We start from the raw sequence: 27694 nt of genomic DNA on the forward strand, positions 1-27694 counted from the left end.
TTCCTCAAAAAATTAAGACTAGAACAACTGTATGATCCAGAAATTCCACTTCTGGGTATGGAAAATGAAAACACTAACTTGAAAAGATATGCACAACACTATGTTCATTACAACATCATTCACAATAGCCAAGAAGATATGGCAACAACCTAAGTGTCCATCGATGAATGAATGAATACAGAAGATGTGATACATATCATATAGAGAGAGAGTTATTATTATTTAGCCATAAATACATATATATAAATAAATATATGTTATTCATCCATTAAAAAAGAACGAAATCTTGCCAATTTCAGCGACATAGAAGGACTTTGAGGGCATTACACTAAGTGAAATAAGGCAGACAGAGAAAGACAAATACTGCATGATCTCATTTACATATGAAATCTAACAAACAAACCAACCAAGCTCATAGATGCAGAGAATAGATCAGTGGTTACCAGAGGCAGGGAGGCAGGAGTCAGAGAAATGAGCATTTCTGCCATGAATGTTAAATTGCAAATCTGGGGAAATGTAGTCAACCTATCAAGAGTGCAGTATTTCATTGCCCTCCTTGTTCTAGAAGCCAAAACCTTTCCATCCCTACAGAGAAACAAAGCGTCTATGTTGAGATACATGTTTGTTTGTTTGTGTGTGTGTGCTAGGCGGGCCTCTCACTGTTGTGGCCTCTCCCGTTGCGGAGCACAGGCTCCGGACGCGCAGGCTCAGCGGCCATGGCTCACGGGCCCAGCCGCTCCGCGGCACGTGGGATCTTCCCGGACCGGGGCACGAACCCGTGTCCCCTGCATCGGCAGGCGGATTCTCAACCACTGCGCCACCAGGGAAGCCCGAGATTCATGTTTTTTGTTCAATTAATTTGAGATCATCCTAAATTCTTTATATTTTCACATGCACAAATCTACCCATTAGTGCTTTCTGGAGAGGGATGGGGGGTGGGGAAGTGCAAAATAAAGACTATTGCCTATTTCATTTAAAAAAGTGGGGCAAAATGGGTGAAGGGAGTCAAAAGGTACAAAGTTCGAGCTACAAAATAAATAAGTCATGGGATGTAAGTTACAGCATGGTGACTACAGTTAATAATACTGTATTGTGTATTTGAAAGTTGCTAAGAGAGTGATCTTAGAAGTCCTCACCACAAGAAAAAAAAACTGTGTAACTATGTATGGTGACAGATATTAACTAAACTTACTGTGGTGATCATTTTACTATATATAAATATCAAATCATCATGGTGTACATCTGCAACTAGTATACTGTTATGTTAATTATACCTCAATAAAAAAGTAAATTAAAAAAAATGAGTAGCCACCTAGAAGCAGAGGGAGAAAAAATAAGTAAAAGCACTGAAGAGGGACTACAAATAGGAGTTAAAAAACGAAGTGGGATAGGGCAGAAATTTGAAATGGGAGAAAAAAGAAAATAAAAGGAAAAGTAAGGAGTACCAATAAAAGTCATCATGTCTCTCATAAGCCTGGTGTAATCCTTCCACCAGTGGTTAAATATCGTGCTCTCCCTCCACTGTCCCTCCTCTCTGCCCCAGAATCCTGTCGATTCCCCAGGGATTCAGATCATGCAGAAACTCGGGGTGGGGAGGGGGAGTGTCAACATATCCATCTCTGAGATAGTCATTTTTCCTACATAAGAACTGTATTATTAAGTGTTTCAATTATTCACAAGGTAATTTAAGATTTAAATTTTTTAAATTTCTTGGACCAAACCATTTCAAAAAAAAATTTAGGGTCAATCACATACCCTGTTTTTTAAAAAATGACTGCAGGGCTTCCCTGGTGGCGCAGTGGTTGAGAGTCTGCCTGCTGATACAAGAGACACGGGTTCGTGCCCCGGTCCGGGAAGATCCCACATGCCGCGGAGCGGCTGGGCCCGTGAGCCATGGCCGCTGAGCCTGCGCGTCCGGAGCCTGTGCCCCGCAATGGGAGAGGCCACAACAGTGAGAGGACTGCTTACCGCAAAAAAAAAAAGGCTGCAGTTCAAAAGACCAGTGCATCCCTTCAAAACTGTAATTCATTTTGCTTATTTTTTTCATGCCCTAGCATATAAATTAGTGCTTAGTTTAAAATGAAAATCACTAGGTCTTGCCAGCATAATACTGCCTTTTCTAATACAGACTCATACCATCATTCAGAAACTAAGATCAATTAAGAAAATTCCTCTCTGTCTATAGGAAATAATATAGTTCATCATATACCTGCAATCAATCATTAATCTGTATGTTAGATGTATAACAGGAAAGCTGATGTCTTAGCCAAAAGCGCCTTTAGTTCTGAGTCCAAGATAGGAGTTTCCAAAGAGAAGAGTGACTCTGGGGAAGGTTTCCGAGTCTGACAATGTAGAAAGAGCCTTGAAGAGAGGCCAGAAGGATCCCTCTGCACAGCCCAAGTGCATGGGCAGAGGAGAGAAAGACAATGCACAGGGCATAAAGAAAGAAATGAAGATTTCCCCTTCCTGCTCCCAAAAGCTGTGTTCGCAGGTGACTCCATTTGAGGATGGAATACGAGGATGCCAGCATGCAGCTAGAGATGAGCCAGATCCCGCAGATATTCCTACAGGAGGCAGAGCCCTCAAGTGGGGCCCATAAAGGACCCCAAGAATGTGAGCATCCAGGCTGAGACTCTTCTCTTTCCCCTCATGTTCATCTCTAGCTCAAATGGCTGACCTCCTTTGTAGGGCAATTTTCACAAAGTAATAAAAGTTCTTATTCCTGCCATACTGAATGAGAACAATCAGAGAAACACAAAAATGCATTGAAATATGAATACCGAGTGGCTACTCAGCAAGTCTTGAAATGTGTATCATTCAAATTTGTGCTTTAGATGAATAACATGTTATTACATGGTCTTCTTCTCTGAGGAGGCTTACTAGTCATCGAAACTACAAATGTTAAATCTTATACAACAAAGATCTAATGTATATAAATATATGAACCTAAATGCATGCACACAGACTTAAGCAACCACAGCGTTGGAAACCACAGTGTTTGAAAAGCAGTGAGTGCTTTTCAAACTTCTTTAATACCACAACCCAGCAGAGAATATACTTTTTACTTTGCAGCCAAGGACACACAAATATACGCTCAAAAAACAAACAAATGAACAAACAAACAAAAATCATGAAAAATATGTACCTTTGTCATGATGTGTTGAAACATTAACTAAGAATATTACATATCCCAAGGCTGAAGATCATTAAGTTATGAGAATAAGTATAATCGATAAGTAAATTGGTTAAGTGATTCCCCATAATCAGAAGAGAAGACAAAATCAAGAGAAGTAAAACAGTCACTGATTCTCCTTCCTTCATTCTCTGAAGACAGACTACTTTTAGTATGGCTGAGTTTTAAATATAAGGGAATACACCATAACATTAAAATTCCTATTTCAATAACACTTTCAGAACTTTCAGTGTTAAATGTAAGTGTGTGTACAAGGATTAAAATGTTCCTACTACCAAGTTTTCTTTAGTCACTTTCATTTATTTCAGAAGAAATTAGCAAAAATATTCTTTACTTCCACCATAATCTATGAAACCATAGTTTTACCAAGTGTTCTATCATCTTTTGAACAATTGAACACTTTATTATTTATAGAACTTCTAAGTTCTGAAATATTTTTATATACAGTACACTCCACTGCAGTAAAGATTTTGAAAAAAATTTAATAAAATATATGCATTCATAAATCATTAATTTTTTGTTTTTGCCCAGTGATTAAAAGACTCCCTAAACAAATATAATTTTAAAACACTTAAATCTTAAGCAGTGTGTATTAAATACTTGGCACTACCCACTCATTCACTAGTCTAAATGAAAAAACTTAAAATATATTTAAAAGCATGATACTGTTTAATAAAAATATTAACTTTTAAAAAACGGTTTAATCTATGTATTTTTTAATTCTTTTGAAGAGTAACACAACGGTAACTTCTGCGTTAACAAAAACAAAGAAAATTGGGAGTCAAGTTTTTATTTTCTTCTTGGTGAATCTCCAGCTAACCATTTCATGCACTCAAGTTCTAACTCTAATAAGCTGAAAAACACAGAGGAAGCTGTGGCCCAATTTCATGAGGATATTTAAAGGCTGAGAAAGCCCATGCAATTATTAGGGTCAAGAGAAAAGCACATTAATGAAGCTTCAAATCTTACGTGTTTGCAGCAGAATTGCAACCAGTAGTTGGTGTTTTTAATATTTAGAGACAAAGAAACTAATTCTTTAATGTAATGACAGTCCACCTTAAGCACTGGAACGCTAAGCCAAACTCACAGTTTTAACTCCACTCATGCTCTGCTCTGTCTCAACGACATAATCTTTACATACTGTGTATATTTATTTATTTATTTTACAAGAGAAGTTCATCTGTAAACTTTCTTGACCAACCTTGACTTGGCACCAACTCATCAGTTAATTAACTGTTAACAGATTCTTCTAGACATGACTGCTACACAGATATTTTATCTTCCTGTTAATTAGTAATTATGCACTGGCAAGAAAAACAGTGTTTCTTTCCAATTATCCCAGAACTCAGTGATTATTTAAACTTGGCTAATTAGCATTAGAGGGCTGTACAGCTTCTGGGCAAATTGTGTTTGATAATCCCTATTAAAATATACATGGTGGTTGTTGACTTGTAACAAGAAAAAAAAGTGGCAGTTCAAAGGGTATTAGATACAGGACCAGGCAAACAGGGGCCCATTAAAATTCCCCCAACTGCTCTAATGAGAATGCCAAGGGTCATTTCTGCCTAGTTTACCATCTGTTTGGTTTCTGGCATGTGTCTCTGGTGTGAAGGGAGTGTCCTGAAGCCCATTTGGCTTATCACAGTGTAATCCAGTAGTCTGAAGCAATTTCAGTTGTTTATAAAGTAGCATATTAACATCAGAAGGCTACGCACGTGAATGGAAAACTTTTAAGTATAAAAATGCTGCCACGTAATGGAAAGTGTCCTGATTTTTTTTTTAAATACAAGCAGGCAACAGTTACAAAAGAAACTTTTAGACAGATTCTACATGAATTCTGGTATCTGCTCTCTACTCACCCAAAAGTTATGATGATAAAACATCTACTTTTAGGCTCCATCATTTGGAACACACATTTTAAAAGGTTAGATTTGCATTAAGGCAGGCAATAGCTCCCTAGACAAGACACAGAAAGCAATAACCATAAAAGAGAAAATCAACAAATCAGAGTTCATCAAAATTTAAAATTTCTACTTGTCGTAAGATACCATTGAGAAGATAACAGGCAAGCCACAAATGGGAAAATACATTCACAAAACATACCTCTGATAAAGGACTGGTACCCCAGGATATATTAAAACTCCTATAACTCAATAATTTTAAAAACTCAATTTATTTAAATGAGCATAAGACTTGAACTTGACAAAAGTGGCCAATGAGCACATGAGAAAGTGCTCAACATTAGCAGTCAGCTAGGAAATGCAAATTAAAACTACAACCACCATACACCTACAAAAATGGCTAAAACTAAAAAAACACTGACAACGCTTAATATAGGTGAAGATATAGAGCAACTGCAACTCTACTACTAATTTGGTGAGAGTGTAAAAAAGGTATAGCCATTCTGGAGAAGGTCTGGCAGCTTCTTATAAAACAAGAGCCATACACTACTAAGTATTTACCCAATAAAAGTGAAAGCATATATTCACAAAAAGACTTGTACAGGTATATCCATATGCTGCTGTATGTACAACAACCAAAAGCTGTAAGCATAACAACCAGGTGTCAGGACTTCCCTGGCAATCCAGTGGTTAAGAATCCGCCTTCCAATGCAGGGGACGTGGGTTCAATCCCTGGTCGGGGAACTAAGATCCCACATGTTGCGGGGCAACTAAGAGCCCTGGGGCACCAACGAAGAGCCTGCACACCACAACAAAAGAGCCTGCATGCCACAACTGAGACCGAACACAACCAAATAAATAAATAAATAATTTTTAAAAACCCAACGACCAGGTGTCTAATAATAAAAGAACAAAAAACAAAGGAATACTACTCAGAAATAAAAAAGAATAAGCTACTGATAGACACAACATGAATAATTCTCACAAATATTATGTCTAGTGAAAGAAGCCTTACACAAAAGAGTACATACTGAATGACAGCATTTATAACAGTTCTAGAACAGGCAAAACGCATGTATGCTGGTGGAATAAAATCGAAATGATGGTTGCCTCTGGGAAATGGGAGTAAAAGTTAATGAAGGAGAGGGAACTTTATGGGATTAAGGTCTATATTTTGATAAGAGTTTGGGTTACACAGATATGTACATTTATCAAATCTCTTCTCATGTATACTTAAGATTTGTGCATTTCATTGTATACAAACTTTACCCAGGTAGTGGGTACTCACTGTAAAATTCTTTCAACTTTGATGTATGTGTGAAAATTTTTGTAATAAAATGTTAAAAGTAGATTGAGATTACTTCAATCAAATCCCTATTAAATTAATTTTTTAAAAAATACCGTTTCATTAGATGAGTAGCTACACATATTATAAAACCATGTAAATATAACTGTGATAGCATGTCTTTCACCAATTGATTTGGTCACATCAGGCTTGCACATGAGGGAGTAGGTATCTCCGCTTTTGTGTTTGATTTTTGTGCTTCCACCAATGTGCTTATCTGGTGTATTCTCCCCCCTCCCCATCCCCCCAGCAACCCTTTCCCCTTTGGTAACCATAAGTTTGTTTTCTATGTCTGTGAGTCTATTTCTGTTTTGTAAATAAGTTCATTTGTATCATCTTTTTAGATTCCACATATAATTATATAATAAGATATTTGTTTTTCTCTGTCCAACTTCACTTAGTATGATAATCTCTAGGTCCATCCATGTTGCTGCAAATTGCATTATTTCATTCTTTTTTATGGCTGAGTAATATTCCATTGTATATACATGCCACATCTTCTTTATCCATTCATCTGTTGATGGACATTTAGGTTGTTTCCATATCTTGGCTATTGTAAATAGTGTTGCTATGGACATAAAGGTGCATGTACCTTTTTGAATTAGAGTTTTCTCCAGATATATACCCAGAAGTGGGATTGCTGGATCATATGATAGCTTTATTTTTAGTTTTTTGAGGAACCTCCATACTCTTCTTCATAGAGGCTGCACCAACTTACATTCCCACGAACAATGTAGGATGGTGTGTTCTCATATGTGTACTTATCTAGTGTGTGCCCCCAAATCTGTTTATTACATTTGAACCTGTTATTATCCTAATTTCATTAAATGCTACATAAATTAATGAAAAATGAATACCTTTAAGAGAGAGCTCTGTTGTTTCTATACAAACTAATTCTTGAATGCTTCGGACAGACTTGATAAAAAGAAGCTAAAGAAATGCCGCTTTCAAATTATGGTGGAAAAGGTACCAAAACAAAAGATCGCAAAACAAAAATCATAAATACTTAGAATTCTGCACTCAGACTTCACAATTCTGTTTATGTTCTTGCTCCATTTTAAAGAAACTAAAACTGGAAATATGGTTTATGTAAAAAAAACAATGTCTTAACAAACCCAAATCAGTGAAACTCCAATCAGTGGACTCATATTTAAAGAACAGCCCTTAGTTCACATCTTAAAATTGGCAAATTTATTACTTGACCATCGTCTTTAATATCAAAACCCACACCAGTACTGCAATTCATCTTCTCCCGAGTCCATGCCCTCTGCATGGGACTGACTGCCTTTTAACAAACTATGTTGTTTAGTCATTCATAGAAAATAAACAGTAAACATATCTAACCAATTTCTTTTAACTGACTTAATACCTGTACTGATAATGTCAAACAATAGGGTTTCTATAGTTTCTTTCATAGGCGCGTGTAGATGTGTTAATTATTGGAGGAAGCAAGGTGAACACTCAAACTGTGTGTGTGTATATGTATGTGTATATATATCCACATACAAATATATATGTATACATACAGACATATATATAGTCATTTCAGTTATCCTGTAACCATTTTCTCATGCCATAAAATATTATACAACAATAGAATTTTAATGGCATCATTTTATTCCCATTAATTCTCAAACATATTTCATCATTCCCATGTTACTGGGCATTTAAACTACTTGCAAATTTTTTCTATCAAATAGTGTTTTGGTGAACAATCATATACATCAAGCTTTGTCTACATTTCTGGTTTTTTAAAATTTATAATAGATTTCCCCAAACTAAAAGAAATATGTCAAAGTATATGAACATTTTAATGGTTCTGTTTACATATTGCCACTAACCCAGTATACACCAACATCAACAATAAATAGCTATTTTCCAGCATCGGTGTCAAAATTAAATATATATGAGTTTAAACATCTTTGCCAGATTAAGAAATATACCTCAGAACTGCTTTAATAATGTAGTTTTAAAGGTATGCTCTATTTTTATTTATTTATTTATTTACTGTATACTCTATTTTTTTTCAGCCGTGCTGTGCGGCATTTGGGATCTTAGTTCCCCAACCAGGGATAGAACCCATGCCCCCTGCATTGGAAGCATGGAGTCTTAACCACTGGACCACCAGGGAAGTCCATAATAATGCATTTTTATTGGAAGTGAGTTGAATATTTTGCTCACATTTATTGGACGCCTGTCTTTCTTCTTTTGCAAATGGTATGAGTTTATTGTTTGTTTTCTTTTGGTTGCCTTTACCACTAGGGCAAAATGTTTGTTCATTTTTTAATCTTTAAAAATTAGCATTTTTATTACACAAGCACTTCTTAGCTTTCAGACAATTAGAAAGCAGAAAGAAAACACATTAGATGTTCTACAATTATACCATCCTTACAGTCCAGGGATTTAAAAAACCCACTTAGTCACGATGCTCTATTCTTTAAAACAGTGCTTCCAAAACTGTCCCATGCAAAACTAGCTCTGAAAGATGTAAACAGATATCCTTTGGGAAAAAAAGAACTCCATGCTAACATAAGTTTTTAAAAGAAAGCTTATTATATGCTGTTCTTGAAAATTCACAGTGTGAAAAATTTCATTAGACTTAACAATGTGACAATAAAAATACTGATAATCCAATTCTTAAAATGGGTCAAGGCCTTGAATAGACATTTTTTTCAAAAATATATAAATGACCAATAAACACGTGAAAAGATGTTTAACATCATTAGTCATTAAGGAAATAAAAAAATCAAACCACAATGAGATACCACTTCATATCTACTCTAAAAAGAGAAAAGAAAATAAGCATTGTCAAAGATACAGAGAAATTGAGACCTCATATATTGCTACTGGGCCTGTAAAAGGGTGCAGCTGCTATGGAAAACAGTTCAGCAGTTCCTTAAAAAATTAAACATAGAATTACCATATGACCAAACAGTTCCACTCCTAAGTGGAATTTTAAAACAATTTAAAATATATGTTCATACAAGAACTTATATATGAATGTTTATAGGAGAATTATTCATAATAGCCAAAAGTTCCAAAAATGGAAACAATCCAAATGTCCAAAAGATAAATGAACAAATAAAATATGGAATATCCAAACAGTGAACTATTATCTAGCCATAAATAAGAATGAAGTACTTCATCCTTTAATATGGTTCAATATGGATGAACCTGAAAACATGTTAAGTAAAAGAAGCCAGTAACAAAAGGTCACATATCATTATTTCATTTATATAAAATGTCCAGAACAGGCAAAGCTATAGAGACAGGAATTAGATTAGTGGTTGCCAGGGGGTAGGAGGAGGGGGGATTTGGGACTGACTGCTAATGGGTATAGGGTTCTTTCTGGGGTGATGGAAATGTTTTCACGTTAGTGGTGATGGCTGCAGAACACAGTGAATATACTAAGAATCACTGAAGTGTACACTTTTAAATGGCAAGTTTTATATTATGTGAATTACAGCTCCAAAAGAAAAACAAACAAAAGCGTATTAAAAATTTTAAGAAGTACTGTAACTTTCTTTAACCAGCCATATTCCAAGCTTTTTTACTCTTTTTCCACATAAGACCTATTAATATACCATGAGACACTAATGTTTTCAAGAAACAGTGTGGGAAAAGCTGCTATTAACACAACATTTTAAAATTCATTCTAAGATGTGGCTATCATTTCCTTGTTAAAAAGCGAACAACAGCAAGAAACAGAAAACGGAAGGGAAGGCTAGGGGCTTAAGGTATAGACTTCATCAACCTCATCATTATTCTAGAGCTGGTCATTTGTCCCATTCTCCAGAAGCAGAAAGCCAAATCCCAATTGAATTCTTTTATTAGTAACATATTTCTCTCCATTTTTATTATTATTGTTAGAAATGCTATTGGATCATTGAGGTTAAAAGTCAAGTTAAAAAAGAATCGTCTCATAATGCAAATAATTATTTTAAAAAGAAAACAACTAAGGATAAATAAAACATCTTTCCAGAGCCTGATGTCTGATAGCTCCATTTATTTTACTTTTAACTTGCTATTTACTAGAGTTCATGTGGAGAGGAACTTTCTGAAAGAGAACCAGAAATAACATAATTAACTAGATAATAGCAACAACATGGTTCTGATGTATGAAAACACATAGGAAGAAAAGCAGGAGGGGAGCTCAGTCTGAACTTTCACCAAAATAGTAACAATTTTTGCTATTCTGTTTTCCAAAATGGCAACTCCCAGACTATCAAGTGTCTTTCCATTCACACATTTAGAGTCCTGAAAACAGTAATTTAGTTGTGTGCTTGCTTCAGAGAGCAGCCTACATGTCTATTAGGCTACATGCAAAACTCAGCATCAGAGGGTTGAATACAAACCACAACAGAAGACAAGAGTGAAAACAGAACTGGCATTTGGTGAAGTGCCTTTATTCGACTCCTACATCTGTTTTCAGATTCACATGTTGCACCCAGAACTATTTTCTAAACAATGCCAAGAATTTGCTTTCACTTTTTTTAATACTTCAAAGATAATTATCAGAATTATTTCTAGGAAGTAAGAACACTGTAAAATTATTTTAAGTTCTTCTCAAATTTGACTGCCAGGAAAGAAGAGGCCAACCTTACCCATGAGTATTTATAAACCAATTACTGTGAACATGAAACATAAACTCATTTATCATTACTTGGATACCTCAAAAAAGGACTGGAAAACCTGAACACGAAACTACATTACAAGCAAAACGACCACTAGACCAGTTGTTTTAAAGTTTATTCCCTTAAGCATATACTCAATCTTGTCTCCGGTTAAAGTGGACAGCATACTGTGAAAAGTCTCACTCTTACAGAAAACAGTTATCTCTTATTAGCAAAGATGCAGGATTCCTAAGTGGTTTTAAAAATTATTATTTAAGAAAAAGAGAGAAAAGTATTTCCGATTCTGCTTTTATCTAGTGAGGGATAAGACTTCATTTACAGAAACTTATTTTCCAGAATTATTCTTAAAAACTTGGGCATATGAGAAAGTACCCCATGACCTAGAGTACTAATGACCAGTGCTCTATCCTTTTCGTTAGGTGCTCAGTCTTCAGAGCAAATATCTTCTTTAATAACAAAAATTAGGTTACACTTGCCAAGGCAAAGGAGTCTCTTTGCCAATAATTTTTTAACACTAACAGGCAAAATTATAACAGAACAATTCGAAATTCATAACTTATACAACATAGTGGCAACTTCTATTAGAATCTGCTCTAAAAATGTGACTTTACTGATGTTCTTATTTATGAGCAGCCAGTTTACTCTGTTCCTGAGCACATAGATTTGAGTAAGAATAAGAAAGAGAATGGAGCTACAAGAACTCCTCTTCCTTAGGGGTACATTTTTAAAGTAACTGCAGTGGTTTCTGGGCACATATCTTATCAGGGCTGAATTCCTCTACCTAGAATCTGTGGACTGTCCAGAGAAAATAGACAAGTAAATTATTCAGGAGCTATGAAATGGATTGAATCATAGGTCAAGTGCTGGGTTTCTTTTAGGTTTTTTGTTTGTTAGGTTTTTTGTTTGCTTGGTTTTTTGCTGTCATTTGTTTGCTGTTTGCCTAAAGGAATGAAAACAAGTGACTTAATAGCTTTTAAACTAACATCTACCATTTTCAATTATATAAAAAATTATGTAAAAAAAGTGTTAAAGTTATGCAAAGGATTACACATATATACCAGAAAATCTTCCTTAATCATCTCACTTGATGTACTCTTAGACTATATTCCCAAGAAATTATAGAATCACCATTTTTTGTAAAGATCTAAGAGATAAAATTAGAACTTAGCTGTCACGTATCATTCAGACATTGACTTGCCCTATGATATGAAGATGAACTGGATGATCTCTTGACATTCTTTCTACTCTCTTGATCCTATAGAAGGCACTTAATCAATCACTCTCCTATCTGAAGGCACTGGTGCCTGCCACTTCCAGGAGAGAAAGGAACAAAGTAGTAGGCAGGATAATAAATTTCTCCAGGATCTCTGATGATACAATATACATTTGTTCCTCTGGTCTTAAATGTCTGTCCAGATGTACAGACTTATATATACATATACAGATTCAGAAATACACTCAAACTTAAAGACAGTAATATTCTCTCTCTCTTATCCATACCCGTCCACTTGTGCACATACATGCATTTACTAATGTCAGTGCTAGTAAACAGTAAAATACCCGATGAAGCCTCAAAGATTTTTCTTGGTTTATTCATTCAATAAATATTTATTGAGCACTTGTTATGTGCCATGAGAGTGAAGGTAATAACAAGACCATCTCTCATCCTCAAAGAGGTATAAAGGTTTTTTAAATAAGTAAATTCAGCAGATTGTTAGAGACGTCTGGTAAAGGTCACAGAGTGTAGCATGGAGGAAGGAGCAGAGAGTTCCATGAGGTGGGGACCAGGGAGGAACAGAAAGGAGGTGAGTCAGGACAGAGGCCCTAAAAGACGGCAGGATGCTTGCCCAGCAGACAGAGCCAGAAGGAATTCTAAGCAGTATAAACAAGGTCTAAAGCAGCTGGGATTTTGAAACTGTGTGTGGGTTACTATGATTGCTACACAGGGGTGTGTGTGTGTGTGTGTGTGTGTGTGTGTGTGTGTGTGTGTGTGTGTGTGTGTGTGTGTGTGTGTGTGGTGAGAGTAGGTGACTAGAAAGGAATAGAAGGAGGCTGGTAAGAGATGGGGGTTAGGGACACGCAGGGCTACAGCAGAGAGGGCGTTTTTTTAGTCAAGGTTTTTTTGGTTGTAATAGAAACCAACTCAAGCTGGCTTGGTCTGTAAGTGGAGTTTAATGAGAGGCTATAGAGCCGGGTTTGGATTATGGCTTTGCAACTCCCTGTGTGTGACCCTGGGCAAGTTTTCTGCCCTCTCTGTACCTTAGGTTCTTTACCAACAAGATGAGCATAATTATAGTAGGATTTTTGTTAGGATCAAAAGAGTTAATACCTACAACACACACCTGGCACATAGCAAATGCTTGATAAATGTTAACTATTTTTAATTGTTTCTTAGAGCCCAAGAATATCTGAGCCTAGTGGGAAGAAAGCCTAAAATAAGAGCCTGGAAAGCTCTGATACCCCAGGCAGCATTCTGTCTCTCTGTTCTTCTCCTCTCTCTGCACGACCTTCCTCTGAGCCACTGTAGAGGAGGGCTGCACAGAGCTCCCAAATATTTACATGTGCCTTGATCCAACTCACGAATTGTTGAACTGTGACTGATGAGTCTTAATTCCAAATTCCTGTACTAGTAAATTTGAATGACTCAGCTTAGCTTGTGTATCCCGTGGTTTAAACTGAGGCCAAAGGGTTAGGATAAAAACATGCCACAGTGACCTATCTCCCTTAAATGGCAGAAACTAGGGCAAAGGAGCAATTTATCTTGATTTCTAACTATTTTCTGGTCTGAACCATAGAACAGGTGAAGCAATTTGCATCTTTAGAGCTGTTAGAGCTGCTGATAGTTATTTAAGGATTCTGGTGGTCATTCACTTTGCATCCTCCTTGAACTTTTCCAATTTGCACAGCCCTAACTCCTTTTAAGAATCCAGACACTACCAAATATAGTATATCACTTAAAACTGTAGTATATCCATACAATGGAATATGATTTAGCCATAAAAAGGAATGAACTACTGATATATGCTACAACATGGATGAACCTTGAAAACATCATGCTAAATAAGCCAGACACAAAGGGCCACATATTATATGATCCTGTCCACTTGAAATGTCTAAAACAGGCAAGTCCATAGAGACAGAAGGTAGATCAGTAGTTGTCAGAGACTAAGGGGAGGAAGGAATAGGGAGTGACTGCTAACAGGGATGGGGTTTCTTTTGGAGGTGACGAAATATTCTGGAATTGGATAGTGGTGTTCGTTGCACAACCTTGTGAATATACTAGAAATCATTGAAAAGTACACTTCAAATGGTAAATATATAGTATGTGAAATATTTTTTTAAAAAGTATCTGAGACTGTATATGATGTTAGAACACCTGGTTTTAGTCTTCACACCTACACTCTCTCTCGTGCAGTCACCACTTGCCCTTCCTAAGCCTTGCCTCCTTACCTATACACTGGGGCAGGGGCTGAGCCAGGCTCTACCCAAGGTACATTTCAGCTCCAAGTTCTATGGGTAAGAAATTGGGTGCAGGACTTCCCTGGTGGCACAGTGGTTAAGAATCTACTTGCCAATGCAGGCGACACGGGTTTGATCCCTGGTCTGGGAAGATCCCACATGCCGTGGAGCAACAAAGCCCACATGCCACAACTACTGAGACTGCGCTCTAGAGCCCGCGAGCCACAACTACCGAACCTGCATGCTGCAACTACTGAGCCCCCATGCTGCAACTACGTAAGCCCGTGCGCCTAGAGCCCGTGCTCCACAACAAGAGAAGCCACTGCAATGAGAAGCCTGTGCAGAGCAACAGGGAGTAGCCCCCACTCGCCGCAACTAGAGAAAGCCCGCGCAGCAACGAAGACCCAATGCAGCCGATTAATTAATTATTTTAAAAAGTTGGGTGTATTTCCCCCACTCCAAATTAATGTCACCTCCCACTTTCATATCTTCTGCCACTTGTAGCATCTTGTCATTCTGTTTCCTATTTCAAAGAAAGAATTCTCACTTCTTTCTGAGTGATTAAAAAAAACCACCTATTTTGGGCATATATACAAGGCAGTTGAATAGATAATCTCACTTAACCCACCTAACAACTTTGTGAACTGGCCTTTCTTATCAACCTCATTTTACAAATGGAGACACTGAAGCTCAGGGAAGGAAAGTATGTGGTCCAAGGTAGGAAGAAGCAGGGCCGGGCATATAGTTGGAGCTGCCTCACTCCAGAGGTCACATCATGACCCCTGCACTGAGCTGCCTTTCTCCACTAACTCCTCCGCTTGGCCCAAATCTCATGCCCCTCAACATTTTCTCTAGCAATCTGTCGATTGATGAATCCAACAGTTTTATTCATCATGCCGATTACTCTAGTAAGTGATTCTTTTTAGTGATTTAGGAACTGGGAAATATCCCTGAATTCTTTGTCATATGTCAAATGCAAACTATGTAATAGTATTTCTTAGTCAAGGTAATGCTGGCATACCCAGATGGAATGAATAAAGAACAAACTTATTCTAATACCCTATATAGAGGAAAGATTAATGGCAATTTCATCTCTTGTCAACTATGCTCTTTGTACTATTGACTACAGTAATTTGTTTAATTAAACTAGAGTCTTCTTGTTAATTATAGATCATTTACCATCCCAATAAAAGGTCATGCTTCCAATCCCTCAATGTGTTTAAAATTCCTCAAGTATGTTACAAAGCATTTCTTTGTAAAGAGACAGACAAAATAAATTTAACCAGATCATCTGAGTAATTCAACTTAATTGCAGCTACTAAATAAATGCCACTACTATAAAGGATGTTATTTAATGAAGTTGCTAGTGGCTGCCCCTTCTTTACAGATATTATGGCCTAAATATGTGTATGTATTCATAACACGTGTATGTCTCAGTCACACAGACAGGATACCTAAGACTGAACTATAGTTAGTGTCCAGGGATGCAGCTGTTCTGGTGATACTTAGTAAAGTGGTAAAAAGTTCTAGTTAGTTTTAATATGAAGGATATCCAAAAATTAGCTTAAATAGACCCTATGTTTTTATTCTTAGTGACAATAAAACAAAGTAGTAACAAAAACTTGCATTCTGGAAATGAAAGATTAACATACAATCTAAATCTACTGGTAAAGTACACATTCTTATTAACTAGTGACCAATATAAGATTTACTAAAATTTGAAGTCTTAAAATATTTACTTTGCTTTGTAAATCTATCCCTATTCATCTAAAGTTAGAGTGTCATATCACACTGGAAAAAAATCAGATCATTAAGTTCAAAAGTTCTAATACTGTGCTTCAAAGATAATGCTGAAAATATTAAATTTTTATGGTAGTTGCTTAGTCTACTAAAAACATGACAGGATTGACTAAATCCAAGAACATATCTTGGATCTGTTTATTACATTTTCTCCCCAAACTTAGATTCCATCAAGTCTTGCCATATTACGAGTTTTATAAATTAACAAATGATTGACTCTCGAATGGATAATTATTACAGAAAAAATAAATGAAACACATAGGCAATTATAAAGGTTTACGTGAAAAACTGCTAAAATGGCTGATGTATTAGCTGATCAAACTTATCTAGGAATTGCAAAGCAATTTATGCAAGGTCTAACAAAAGTTTAATTTATGCATGGTCTAACAATTTGAAGTGTGGCTGCAACCCATCAGATGTGCAAACCTGATTCTCAGGTTTTAGAGAGCCAGAATACCAAAAACTGAGTAATATGCTTTTAGAGCCAGAATACTAAATATTGAGTAAAATGGATTTCAGTGTCTGGAAAAGGAACAATTTTGCATGAAAGGATATTCAAATAGCATTTCACTGAGCAACCACAATAAGCCTTGAAGATTTACATGACTGAGCTGGAATTCAGTGCCAAAGACAAGAGGGAAGCATTTTTTCTGGGATTCACAAAGAGATACACATAATTAAACATCACACTTCCCTAGAGCAGCATGTTTTCTTATACTGACAAGCAAAATGAGGTATTTAAAATCATGCATTGCTGGCATACAGTCATCTTTTGCATAGCTATTGTTTTAAGGTATTTCTGGCTATTAGGCATTTGTCTATTTTTGGTCAGTGAGGTATGATTTAAAGAATTCTGGTTTCACATAAAAGGCTGTAGTTATGTTAGTGGAAGTACATTTATACCACAGTATCTTAAGGATAATTATGGCCTTATTTTGGCTGGTCATACACACATTTTATATTCAAAAGAGAGTGGCTATTAACTTCAGTGTAATCAGTACGATTAAAATTAACTATAAGCAGAAAAAACTTTCCGAAAGTACCTTTTTAGACTCAACTATATGTTTTACTTTGCCTTATTTATCACAGCTAGTTAAACATATCACACACTAATTCCACGACATATTGGGAAAATGCCAAACAAGTCATGTTTGCTTAACAGTCCATCAATTAAGTCAGAGCCTAATGATAGATTATGTATTCAATAATTCTTTTGTTCTAGATCAAAGAATGCCACACTACTTCAGCCTGATCCTACTATAACTACTAAACTATCAAAAAGCAGCAATTCTGTTACATTTTCTATAAGTCTTCTATAAGACTTTTCCTCTGCTTTCTCACCTGTACCCTACTCAAATTGAATTTTTTCTATTTTATTTAAATTATACAGAATATATTAAACTTAAATACTCAAAAAATTAATGTGCTTTTGTTTCCAAAAATGACTATTTACCTACAAAGACATTTAATCTTCTGCTTTCTATTCTATCATTTATGAAGATTAACTGTTTAACAAAATTCAGGTATATTATTTTATTTTATTTTTTAACATCTTTATTGGAGTATAATTGCTTTACAATGGTATGTTAGTTTCTGCTGTATAACAAAGTGAATCAGCTATACATAAACATATATCCCTATATCTCCTCCCTCTTGCATCTCACTCCTACCCTCCCTATTCCACCCCTCTAGGTGGACACAAAGCACCGAGCTGATCTCCCTGTGCTATGTGGCTGCTTCCCACTAGCTATCTGTTTTACATTTGGTAGTATATATATGTGCATGCTACTCTCTCACTTCGTCCCAGCTTCCCCTTCCCCTTCCCCGTGTCCTCAAGTCCATTCTCTATGTCTGCGTTTTTATTCCTGTCCTGCCCCTAGGTTCTTCAGAGTTTAATAAACTCAAAATGGATTAAAGCCCTAAATGTAAGGCCAGACACTATAAAACTCTTAGAGAAAAACATAGGCAGAATACTCTCATGCATCACAGCAAGATCCTTTCTGACCCACCTCCTAGAGAAATGGAAATAAAACCAAAATAAACAAACGGGACCTAATTAAACCTAAAAGCTTTTGCACAGCAAAGGAAACCATAAACAAGATGAAAAGAAAACCCTCAGAATGGGAGAAAATATTTGCAAATGAAGCAACTGACAAAGGATTAATATCCAAAATATACAAGTAGTTCATGCAGCTCAATATCAAAAAAACAAACAACCCAATCCAAAAATGGGCAGAAGATCTAAATAGACATTTCTCCAAAGAAGATATACAGATAACCAACAAACACATGAAAGGATGCTCAACATCACTAATCATTAGAGAAATGCAAATCATAACTACAATGAGGTATCACCTCACACCAGTCAGAATGGCCATCATCAAAAAAACTACAAAAAATAAATGCTGAAGAGGGTGTGGAGAAAAGGGAAGCCTCTTGCACTGCTGGTGGGAATGTAAATTGATACAGCCACTATGGAGAACAGTACGGAGGTTCCTTAAAAAACTAAAAATAGAACTACCACACGACCCAGCAATCCCACTACTGGGCATATACCCTGAGAAAACCATAATTCAAAAAAGAGTCATGTACCACAATGTTCACTGCAGCTCTATTTACAATAGCCAGGACATGGAAGCAACCTAAGTGTCCATCAGCAGATGAATGGATAAAGATGTGGCACATATATACAATGGAATATTACTCAGCCATAAAAAGAAACAAAATTGAGTTATTTGCAGTGAGGTGGATGGACTTAGAGTCTGTCATACAAAGTGAAGTAAGTCAGAAAGAGAAAAACAAATATCGTATGCTAACACATATATATGTAATCTATTAAAAAAATGGTTCTGAAGAACCTAGGGGCAGGACAGGAATAAAAACGCAGACGTGGAGAATGGACTTGAGGACACGGGGAATGGGAAGGTAAGTTGGGACAAAGTGAGAAAGTAGCACTGACATATATACACTACCAAATGTAAAGTAGATAGCTAGTGGGAAGCAGCTGCATTGCACAGGGAGATCAGGTCAGCTCAGTGCTTTGTGACCACCTAGAGGGGTGGGATAGGGAGTGTGGGAGGGAGACGCAAGAGGGAAGAGATATGGGGATATATGTATGTATATATATAGCTGATTCACTTTGTTATACAGCAGAAACTAACACAACATTGTAAAACAATTATACTCCAATAAAGATGTTAAAAAAAATGCCAAGAGACCAGTGGGACACCTGAGAGTTTGATTATGGATGTCATACTACCATCAATGAGCTTCAAGTTCAGAAGCCTCTTCAGACTCTGTATCCTAGGGCTGGTGGTCACGGGAAGACTACATGCAATTTAAGTTAATCAAAATACATTCTTTTTTTTTTCTTTTTTTTTGTTTTGTTTTTGCGGTACGCGGCCCTCTCACTGTTGTGGCCTCTCCCGTTGTGGAACACAGGCTCTGGATGCGCAGGCTCAGCGGCCATGGCTCACGGACCCAGCCGCTCCGCGGCATGTGGGATCTTCCCGGACCGGGGCACGAACCCGTGTCCCCTGCATCGGCAGGCGATTCTCAACCACTGCGCCACCAGGGAAGCCCCAAAATACATTCTAATTCAAGTGAAACTGCCTTTTTATAGCTTTCAGAGTCACAACAGAAAATGTCTTAAAGTCTAAAAGCCTTAAAGAAAATGTCTTTAAATCATTTCTAACAATTTTCAATTGTTAGTTTTTTGTTTGGTTACTAGGTAAAATCTGAGGCAATATGATACATGCCTTTTATATGTTCTTTCAAAATGTGTTTATAATATACTACAGGGCTTCCTTGGTGGCGCAATGATTAAGAATCCGCCTGCCAATGCAGGGGACACGGGTTCGAGCCCTGGTCCCGTAAGATCCCACATGCCGCGGAGCAACTAAGCCCACGCGCCACAACTACTGAAGCCTTTGTGCCTAGAGCCCGTGCTCCACAACAAGAGAAGCCACCGCAATGAGAAGCCCGCGCACCGCAGTGAAGAGTAGCCCCCACTCGCCGCAACTAGAAAAAGCCCAGGCACAGAGAAGACACAGTACAGCCAAAAATAAATAAATAAAATTATAATATACTACAAATGATACTTAATGATTTTTCTCATTTAAAGGCTCCAACTTGGGGCTTCCCTGTTGGCGCAGTGGTTGAGAGTCTGCCTGCCGATGCAGGGGACACGCCTTCGTGCCCCGGTCCGGGAAGATCCCACATGCTGCGGAGCGGCTGGGCCCGTGAGCCATGGCCTCTGAGCCTGCGCGTCCGGAGCCTGTGCTCCGCAAGGGGAGAGGCCACAACAGTGAGAGGCCCGCCTACCGCAAAAAAAAAAAAAGTCTCCAACTTGGTAAATGATGGTTACTTCATGCAGCCAAGTCCTCTCAAATCATCTGGGTCTAAAAACTTCAGAAAAATTCCACCTGAGACCTGTTTGTGTGTGTGTGCTTCCTCCTCACCCCCACCAAAGGAAGTATATGCAAGTCCTCAGGAGAATGAGACTTCAGGTCTCAGCTCAGACTTCAGCAGAAGCTGCTTCAGGTATCAAGATTTATAATTTTGGAAAACCTAGTTTTACTGAGTATTTTGCCATTGTCATCAGCATTTCATAGATGAGGAACTTAAGCTTAGAGAAGTTAAGCAACGTGGCTGAGGCCCATGACTAACGAAGGTCGGGGTATGGATCTGCAAGCAGGTCTGCCTGACTGCACGGCCCACGCTCTTATCCCCCCCAATATGTTCCTTCCAGGCTTGGCCGATGCCAGCCTGCACCTGAATTCCTTCCATGCCTTGTCGCATCAGACCTTTAACCACAGAACAGTCTTTCTGCATCCACCGCTGGACCCAACTGTTTGTTCTCCACGCTGACACCAGAGTGATCTCCTCAGCCCAAAACCTTCAATGGCACTCTCTGCTTAAGATCCTGAATGATCTGGCCCTGGTGTCCTATCCAGCCTTACCTCTTGCCCTCTTGGTTCCTGGTCAGCCACTCCAAGGTTTTCTTTCCATTCCTAGAACACAGCCAGCCTCTTCCCACCCTGAGGCCTTTGCATCTACTGCTCTCTCCCTCAGGTATGCTGTGTCCCACATTCCACAGACCTTCAGTGAACTAATTCCTACTCATCCTTCACATCTCAGCTCAATACCACTGCCCCAGGAAAGCCTTTCCAAACTACATGCCATTTTACTCCAGACTAGATCTCGTTTCTCTGTCACGCCCTTTCCCAGCACTCAGTACATTTCCTGCCTAGCCCCTAGCAAGATTTACTATTACATATTTACATGGTTATTTAAATAATGTATCTCCCATTTAACTAATGTAGATGAGTGGTTCTTAAAATTTAGTGTGTATCAGAATCACCTGGAATCCTTATTAAAAAGTAATCACTGCATCTCATCCCCCAGAGTATATGATTCTCTGAGTCTGGAGTAAGGCCAAGAACTCTATATTTACAAGTTCCCGGGGATGCTTAAGATGCTGGACCCTAGACTGATCCAATACAGTGGTTCTCAACTCTGGGTAAACATTAGTATCACCAGGGAGCCAATGCCAAGCCGGGCTCCCAGAGGTTTTGATTTAATTGGGTTAAGGTAGAACCCAGGACATCTTATCCCAAATAACGCATACTTATCCTAAAAATGTTTTTATCTAAAATTTAAATGTAACCAATGTCTTGTACATTTTTATTTGTTAAATCTGGTAACCCTACTTGGAAATCCTATTGTAACATAACACGTAGTATGTCATATATTTATGTACACATATTATATATATGATTGTAAGCTGACCTTTCACTTCTACAGAGCACACAAAGGGTGAGGCTAAAAAAGTGGAATTTTTAGACTTAAATTTTTTTTCTTAAGGATTAGACCTTACACGTAGTTACCAACAGATTATAAAAGCTTATTTGGTATCTAAAATGGGGCAAATCCTAATGTCAAATAATTTTAACAGGATTATTAAATGACTTCTAGGTTCCTTTAAGCCCTGAGGCTGTGAACCTCATCTTGGGCCAGCAGGGTTACAATACAGCCTCAATATTATTGCTCTGACATCAGGCAGTGAGTCATCTGGGCAGAGCTCTGCTGGGACTCAACATAGAGGAGATGTTCTTTCATATATCAAAAGTAGGTAAAATTTATTTATTTAATAAGGATCCCAGAAAAAATAAAATGTTGAACACGTGGCTGCTTTAGATAATGCAATTTTGCCTTTCTCACATCAATGGAGGAAGTCTTGTGCAGTTTTCTAATCTTAGAGTAGGATCAGCGATTTCATGTCTTATATAAATTGATACGTTAAATTTGCATTTTTGATGCTGTCAAGGGTCTACTTAATTCCAGCTCGGCATGTTTATCGAATTATGGGTAAACTATAGATTTCCAAATCGAGAATCCTCTGTGATCAGTGACCATCATGTAGCCTTCTGCCCCTCCACTTAAGTAACCTTCCAGGTCTCTGGTTTAAGGACAAAGACTCCATATCAGTATTTCAAATATTAAATCACATTATTTTATGAATACTCACAGAATGTAATCATTTCAACAATTACTGCTATCTTCCACTGTGTGCGATGCTTCCTTGCCAAACAATGTGACACTTTTCATCTATTCAGGATTTTAAGAACTGTTTATAAAAACAGGTTACTGAATAAATGCATGGGCATCAGAATGAATTCCAATTCCAGCAACCTAAATGACAGAACACAGGAATCTACTCAAACCCCATAGGACCAAGTGTAATAGCAGTAGTACACGGAGACAGGGATAGAAAGACCGTAACACCAAGCTCATGGTTGGTTGCATATTTACATGATTTATTTCAATTCACCTAACTTCAAGCAAACACACAAAAATCACCTCAGATTATTTTTTCTGAAATAATAAATGTCAAATACTTTTAAAACAGATATTTCAAAAAATAAGACCTGTAACTGTATAAAATGTAGACAGTCATGGGTTTCTTATGTCAGGATAGCTTACCAAATCCAAAAGCACTGGACCCTCTGATGCTCTGTGAAGCCTGAACACTTGTAGATGTGTATAGTCCTGTCACCAGTAAGCCATCAAAGAAGGTGCTTGTTGAAATTGTCACTGAAATACAGGGGAAAAAAAGAAACCTTAATTAATACAGTCAGAATAATGAGATACATTTCTGAAGTGTTAGACATTGTCAAAACAATCTTTACTCATTATTAACAAATTATTTTTATACTATCCCTACTTAGTATTTTCTTTATATTAGAAATTACAGAGGAGGAAAAAGAAAAAAAACGAAAGCTCAGAACTCCAATGTCTGTAATTGCTGGTCCTAAATTTAGTACATCAGTCCCACCTTTCTGCATTCATTTACACTTTCCCTAGCTATGTGCAAAATCATCGGAAAATAATGTAGTACTGAATAGTCAGTTTCTCCACCTCCATCACTACCTCTGAAGGCAATCAAAGGCATTGCTGGAGTTTTGGCATTGTGATGAAACCCTCTTATTTTTTTTAATATTCAATACTGTGGGAAACAATCTTACATCAGCTAAAAGCAGAATAGTAAGCTGCACTGCATTTCTTATTGTTACTCTATGTTTCATAGATGAGTCCCCCAGAGTCTTTAAACAAAAGCGGACTAATTTGCATGAAGACAGTCAGCCCTTCTCCCTTTGAGAACGGGAAAAGAAGACCACTACATGCTTTAAGTTTTAGAACAAAGTCTACAAGCGGAGTCCAAATGGTTTTATAACAGAAAATCAGGATGTTCCTGGGGAAAAAAATGGGTCAAATTAAGTGTATCTGTACACTACTCAGGTTTGGCTTATTAAAAACTTGTATCTTGCTCACCACCCTAAAAGTTGATCATAATTTCCTCCTTGACATAATAATTTTTTCTCCTGCATTGCCTTTATTACATCAAGATGAAGGCATTTGTAGGAAGCAGCCAGGAGAAGGTAATATTTTGGTAGTACACAGTACAAGGCTGTCATAATGCTCGCTGGCAATAAGGAGAATGACCAGAGTTACATTAACTGTGATGAGAATGTTTAAACTCCAGGAAATCCAGTGAGTAGAGTGGAATGGTTTGAAACATCCGTATTATAAAACATAAATAAGACACATGTATCAACAGAACAGCCTGATATCATGCTACCCCCAAAATGGCATTGGATGTTGGAATAAATCATCTCCGTATCCTTTAATAAGATAATAGCTAATATTTTGAGTGCTGGCATATAAACCACATGAAAACCATTCAGCAGGGCACTGAGATAAGTAGTTTACATGTATTATCTCATTTCATTAACAAAACATCTCTATAAAGGGGGTACTGTTATCATTCTCAGGATACAAGTGAGGAATCTGTGACACAGAGCAATTAAGAACTTTGTCCAGGACCATGTGATAACATCTAAAACCTTTTGAAGCTGTTTACCTGGCTTAGCTCCCATTTTCTCCTTGCCCTACACCTACCATCCCCCACCAAATCCCAAAGTGACAAAGTGGCCTTGGCCAAATTTTTGTTTAATAACCTCTTTCCCACATTATTCACATGCATTAGGAGTATTTGAAAAGCAAAATGAAAGCTACAGGAGTCAATATCACTGTTACTAGCAAGGAAGAGGGCCAAAGGCAGCCAGGAGGTGTCACCTATGGCACAGTGGGTGAAGCCCTAGGCCAGATAAGGGATGAGATCTGTTACTGGGCCCTCAACTACTGCTCCCTGTTCTTCAGCAAAACCACTTCACCTCTCAGAGTCTAAAGTTCCTCATCTGTAGAATAACACCCTAGTCGTCAGCCCCCTGTTTTGCTTACCCCAGATTCCCACAGCTGGTTGTATTGCTGCCTTCATCCTTTGGTTCAGTGAGGTAAAGAGTGCTTAAACTGCTTCTGTGCCCCATCCAGGAGGTTTAGAATTAGGTTACTTCCTGTTAAGTTGCCTATACTAACCACTGAACTCAAGTGCTCTCTCAGATTGTCCTTCACAACAAATCAGACTCAACCTACAGAGTCTTACTGTGGACCCACGGGACCTTGCTTTTACCTACTTCCTCTCAATCCACTCCACTCTACTCCAGCAAGAGCGCACCAATCACACGTTAATGCACAAATGCAGCCCCTGTGGACTCCTCTGCATTCCTTTATACTTCTACTCTGGTTCCTATTTCCAAGATTCTGAAAAGTATAAGGGGTTATGTGTTTGGGATTGAGGCAAAACTGAATGTGAGTCTCACCTCTTTCTACCTTTGTCCAGGGTGTGACCTTAGCATGAGTCATAGACTCCCCATATACAAAAGGGAATCATAATACTATCAGGTCTACCGTAAGAAATAAAGACAAATACGTATTATCTATCAGTGTATCTGGATTCTTAACACACTATCATGCACATAGTAATGAATCAGTAAAAGTCAGTTACCTTTCCCTGCCCTATTTCAGACCTGGAAGCCCTGCTTTGCTCATCCCTTCCTGAGAACTGGGGTCCTGTTCAGACCTCCTGGCATCTCCCTCACCAGATGTCTGGGTATGTCCAATCATTGGACTACCCACATCTGCGTCCTACTGCCTGCCAGGACCCCCCATGTACCCTTCCCACCCACTACTTCATTTCTGACCACAGTCCACTCAGTTCTGAGCTGTGATCTCAAATAGGCCCAAGATAAATGAGCATCCCCAGCTTGTTATTAATTTAACTGTCTCTCCAAAAGATACTCTTCAAGTATCTGTTCAATGTTAATTTAAAACAGACGCTGAACACTCCCGGAGAAGTGGCTGAGAAAGAAAAGAACCATGCATGGCAGCTCTCAATCTTTCTTCTACTCAGCTATTCAGCTCTGGCCTCCAACAGCTACGTCCCTCCCAGAAAAACATAAGCCCTGCCATGTCTACCATGACAATTGATAAATTCAATTTATTGGTGGCTTGTACATATCTAAGGAAGTTTCAATAGCTTAGAGATGTACATCGAGTAAGCTATCTGGGTGGCCTGTGACTCATTTGGAAACTGAGCATGGTCAAGGTCTACTGTGCCCCTTAGATATCCAACCAGGCTGTTAATCCTTTCCAGACCTCCCCTCTCACCTACCACCCAGTGCCTCTCCAGACCCAGAGGATGAAGCAAATTCTATCTTAACTCTTCCACACACCGTAAGAGGAGCCTGCTTCAGATCAGTTCTGTTCTTTACTTAGATTCTTGGGTGTTGAAGCAGCAAGGTCTAGTGAAAACAGCCCATGAATAAGAGAACTGGACTTCATTCCCAATATTATTAATTTGGTATGTCGGACTGAGCAAGGTTTTCTCTCTGCTTGGTTCTATTCCTAGTACTGATGTGAGTACCTATTATTTGGTAACCTCAAGGGGAGGTGGGCTTAAATAGGCAAGAAATCGTTTCTAAACATTAAATGACTTGAAAAAGAAAAAAAAAAAAGAAATTCGTAAGTAAGAAACACTTACTACTCTTAGAGACTCTTGGCTTTAAATACCATCCATAAGCTGACTACTCTCAAATTTCTATCTCCAGTCCAGACCTCTTTATAAATATACTCCAGATATATATCAAGCTTCTGCTCAACACCCCCCGCTTAGACGTCCACGAGACGTCTCAACTTCAGCATGACCCAAACTGAACACGCACCCCACCCTGCAAACCTGCGTCTCCTGCAGCCTTCCCCAGCTCTGCTGACGGCAGCACCGCCGTTCCTGCTGCTCAGGCCAAAAAACTCTGAGTCAATTTTGGAATCACCTTCTCCCATACCCTGAATGCAGTCCATCTACTGATTATTGTAGATGTGTATAGTCCTGTCACCAGTAAGCCATCAATATTTGAGCACTATATGCCAGGTACTGCCGGCTCTGCCCTCAGATCATGTCCAGAATCCGACCACTTACCACACTGTTCTGAGCTACCATCATCTCTCCCGTTGTTGCATTAGACATCAATCTGGTCTTCCTGGTTCTGTCCTCTCTCTACAGCCTACTCTCAGTGTAAGAGTCAGAGGAATTCTTTTTAGACATCCAATCATGTCACTCCCCTGCTTACAACTCTCCAATGCTCTCAAGTCTTTACAGTGGGCAACAATGTCCTATGTGATCTGCCTCCGTGCCATCTCTGCTCCCATGACCTTCTGCTTTCCTCCTGACTCCCCCCATTCCAGGCACACTAGTTTCCTTGCTGTTATTCAGATGTGCCAAGCCTTTGCACTAGCTCTTTCCTCTCTGCCTGGGACTCTCTTTCTGCAGATATGTGAAGGGCCAATTCCCTTACCTCTTTCAACTCAGATGTCACCCTCTCAATGAGGTCTGCTTTAACCACAGTATTTAAAATCACAAAGAGCCCCCAGTCCCCAGTCTCTGCAATATCCACATTTCCAATGC

General features: G+C 38.1%; 1 protein-coding gene across 1 annotated transcript in view; it reads right to left on the bottom strand.

The window, feature by feature from the left end:
* Positions 1-27694, bottom strand: part of RELN (reelin) — a 539216-nt gene that overhangs the window by 432112 nt on the left and 79410 nt on the right. The window contains exon 2 of the mRNA XM_059074483.2: positions 23317-23427. Within this exon, the coding sequence (XP_058930466.1) occupies positions 23317-23427 (111 nt within the window). The remainder of the gene's footprint in view (positions 1-23316; positions 23428-27694) is intronic.

Source organism: Kogia breviceps, chromosome 9 (genome assembly GCF_026419965.1).
Source record: "Kogia breviceps isolate mKogBre1 chromosome 9, mKogBre1 haplotype 1, whole genome shotgun sequence".
In the NCBI taxonomy this organism is placed as follows: domain Eukaryota; kingdom Metazoa; phylum Chordata; class Mammalia; order Artiodactyla; family Physeteridae; genus Kogia; species Kogia breviceps.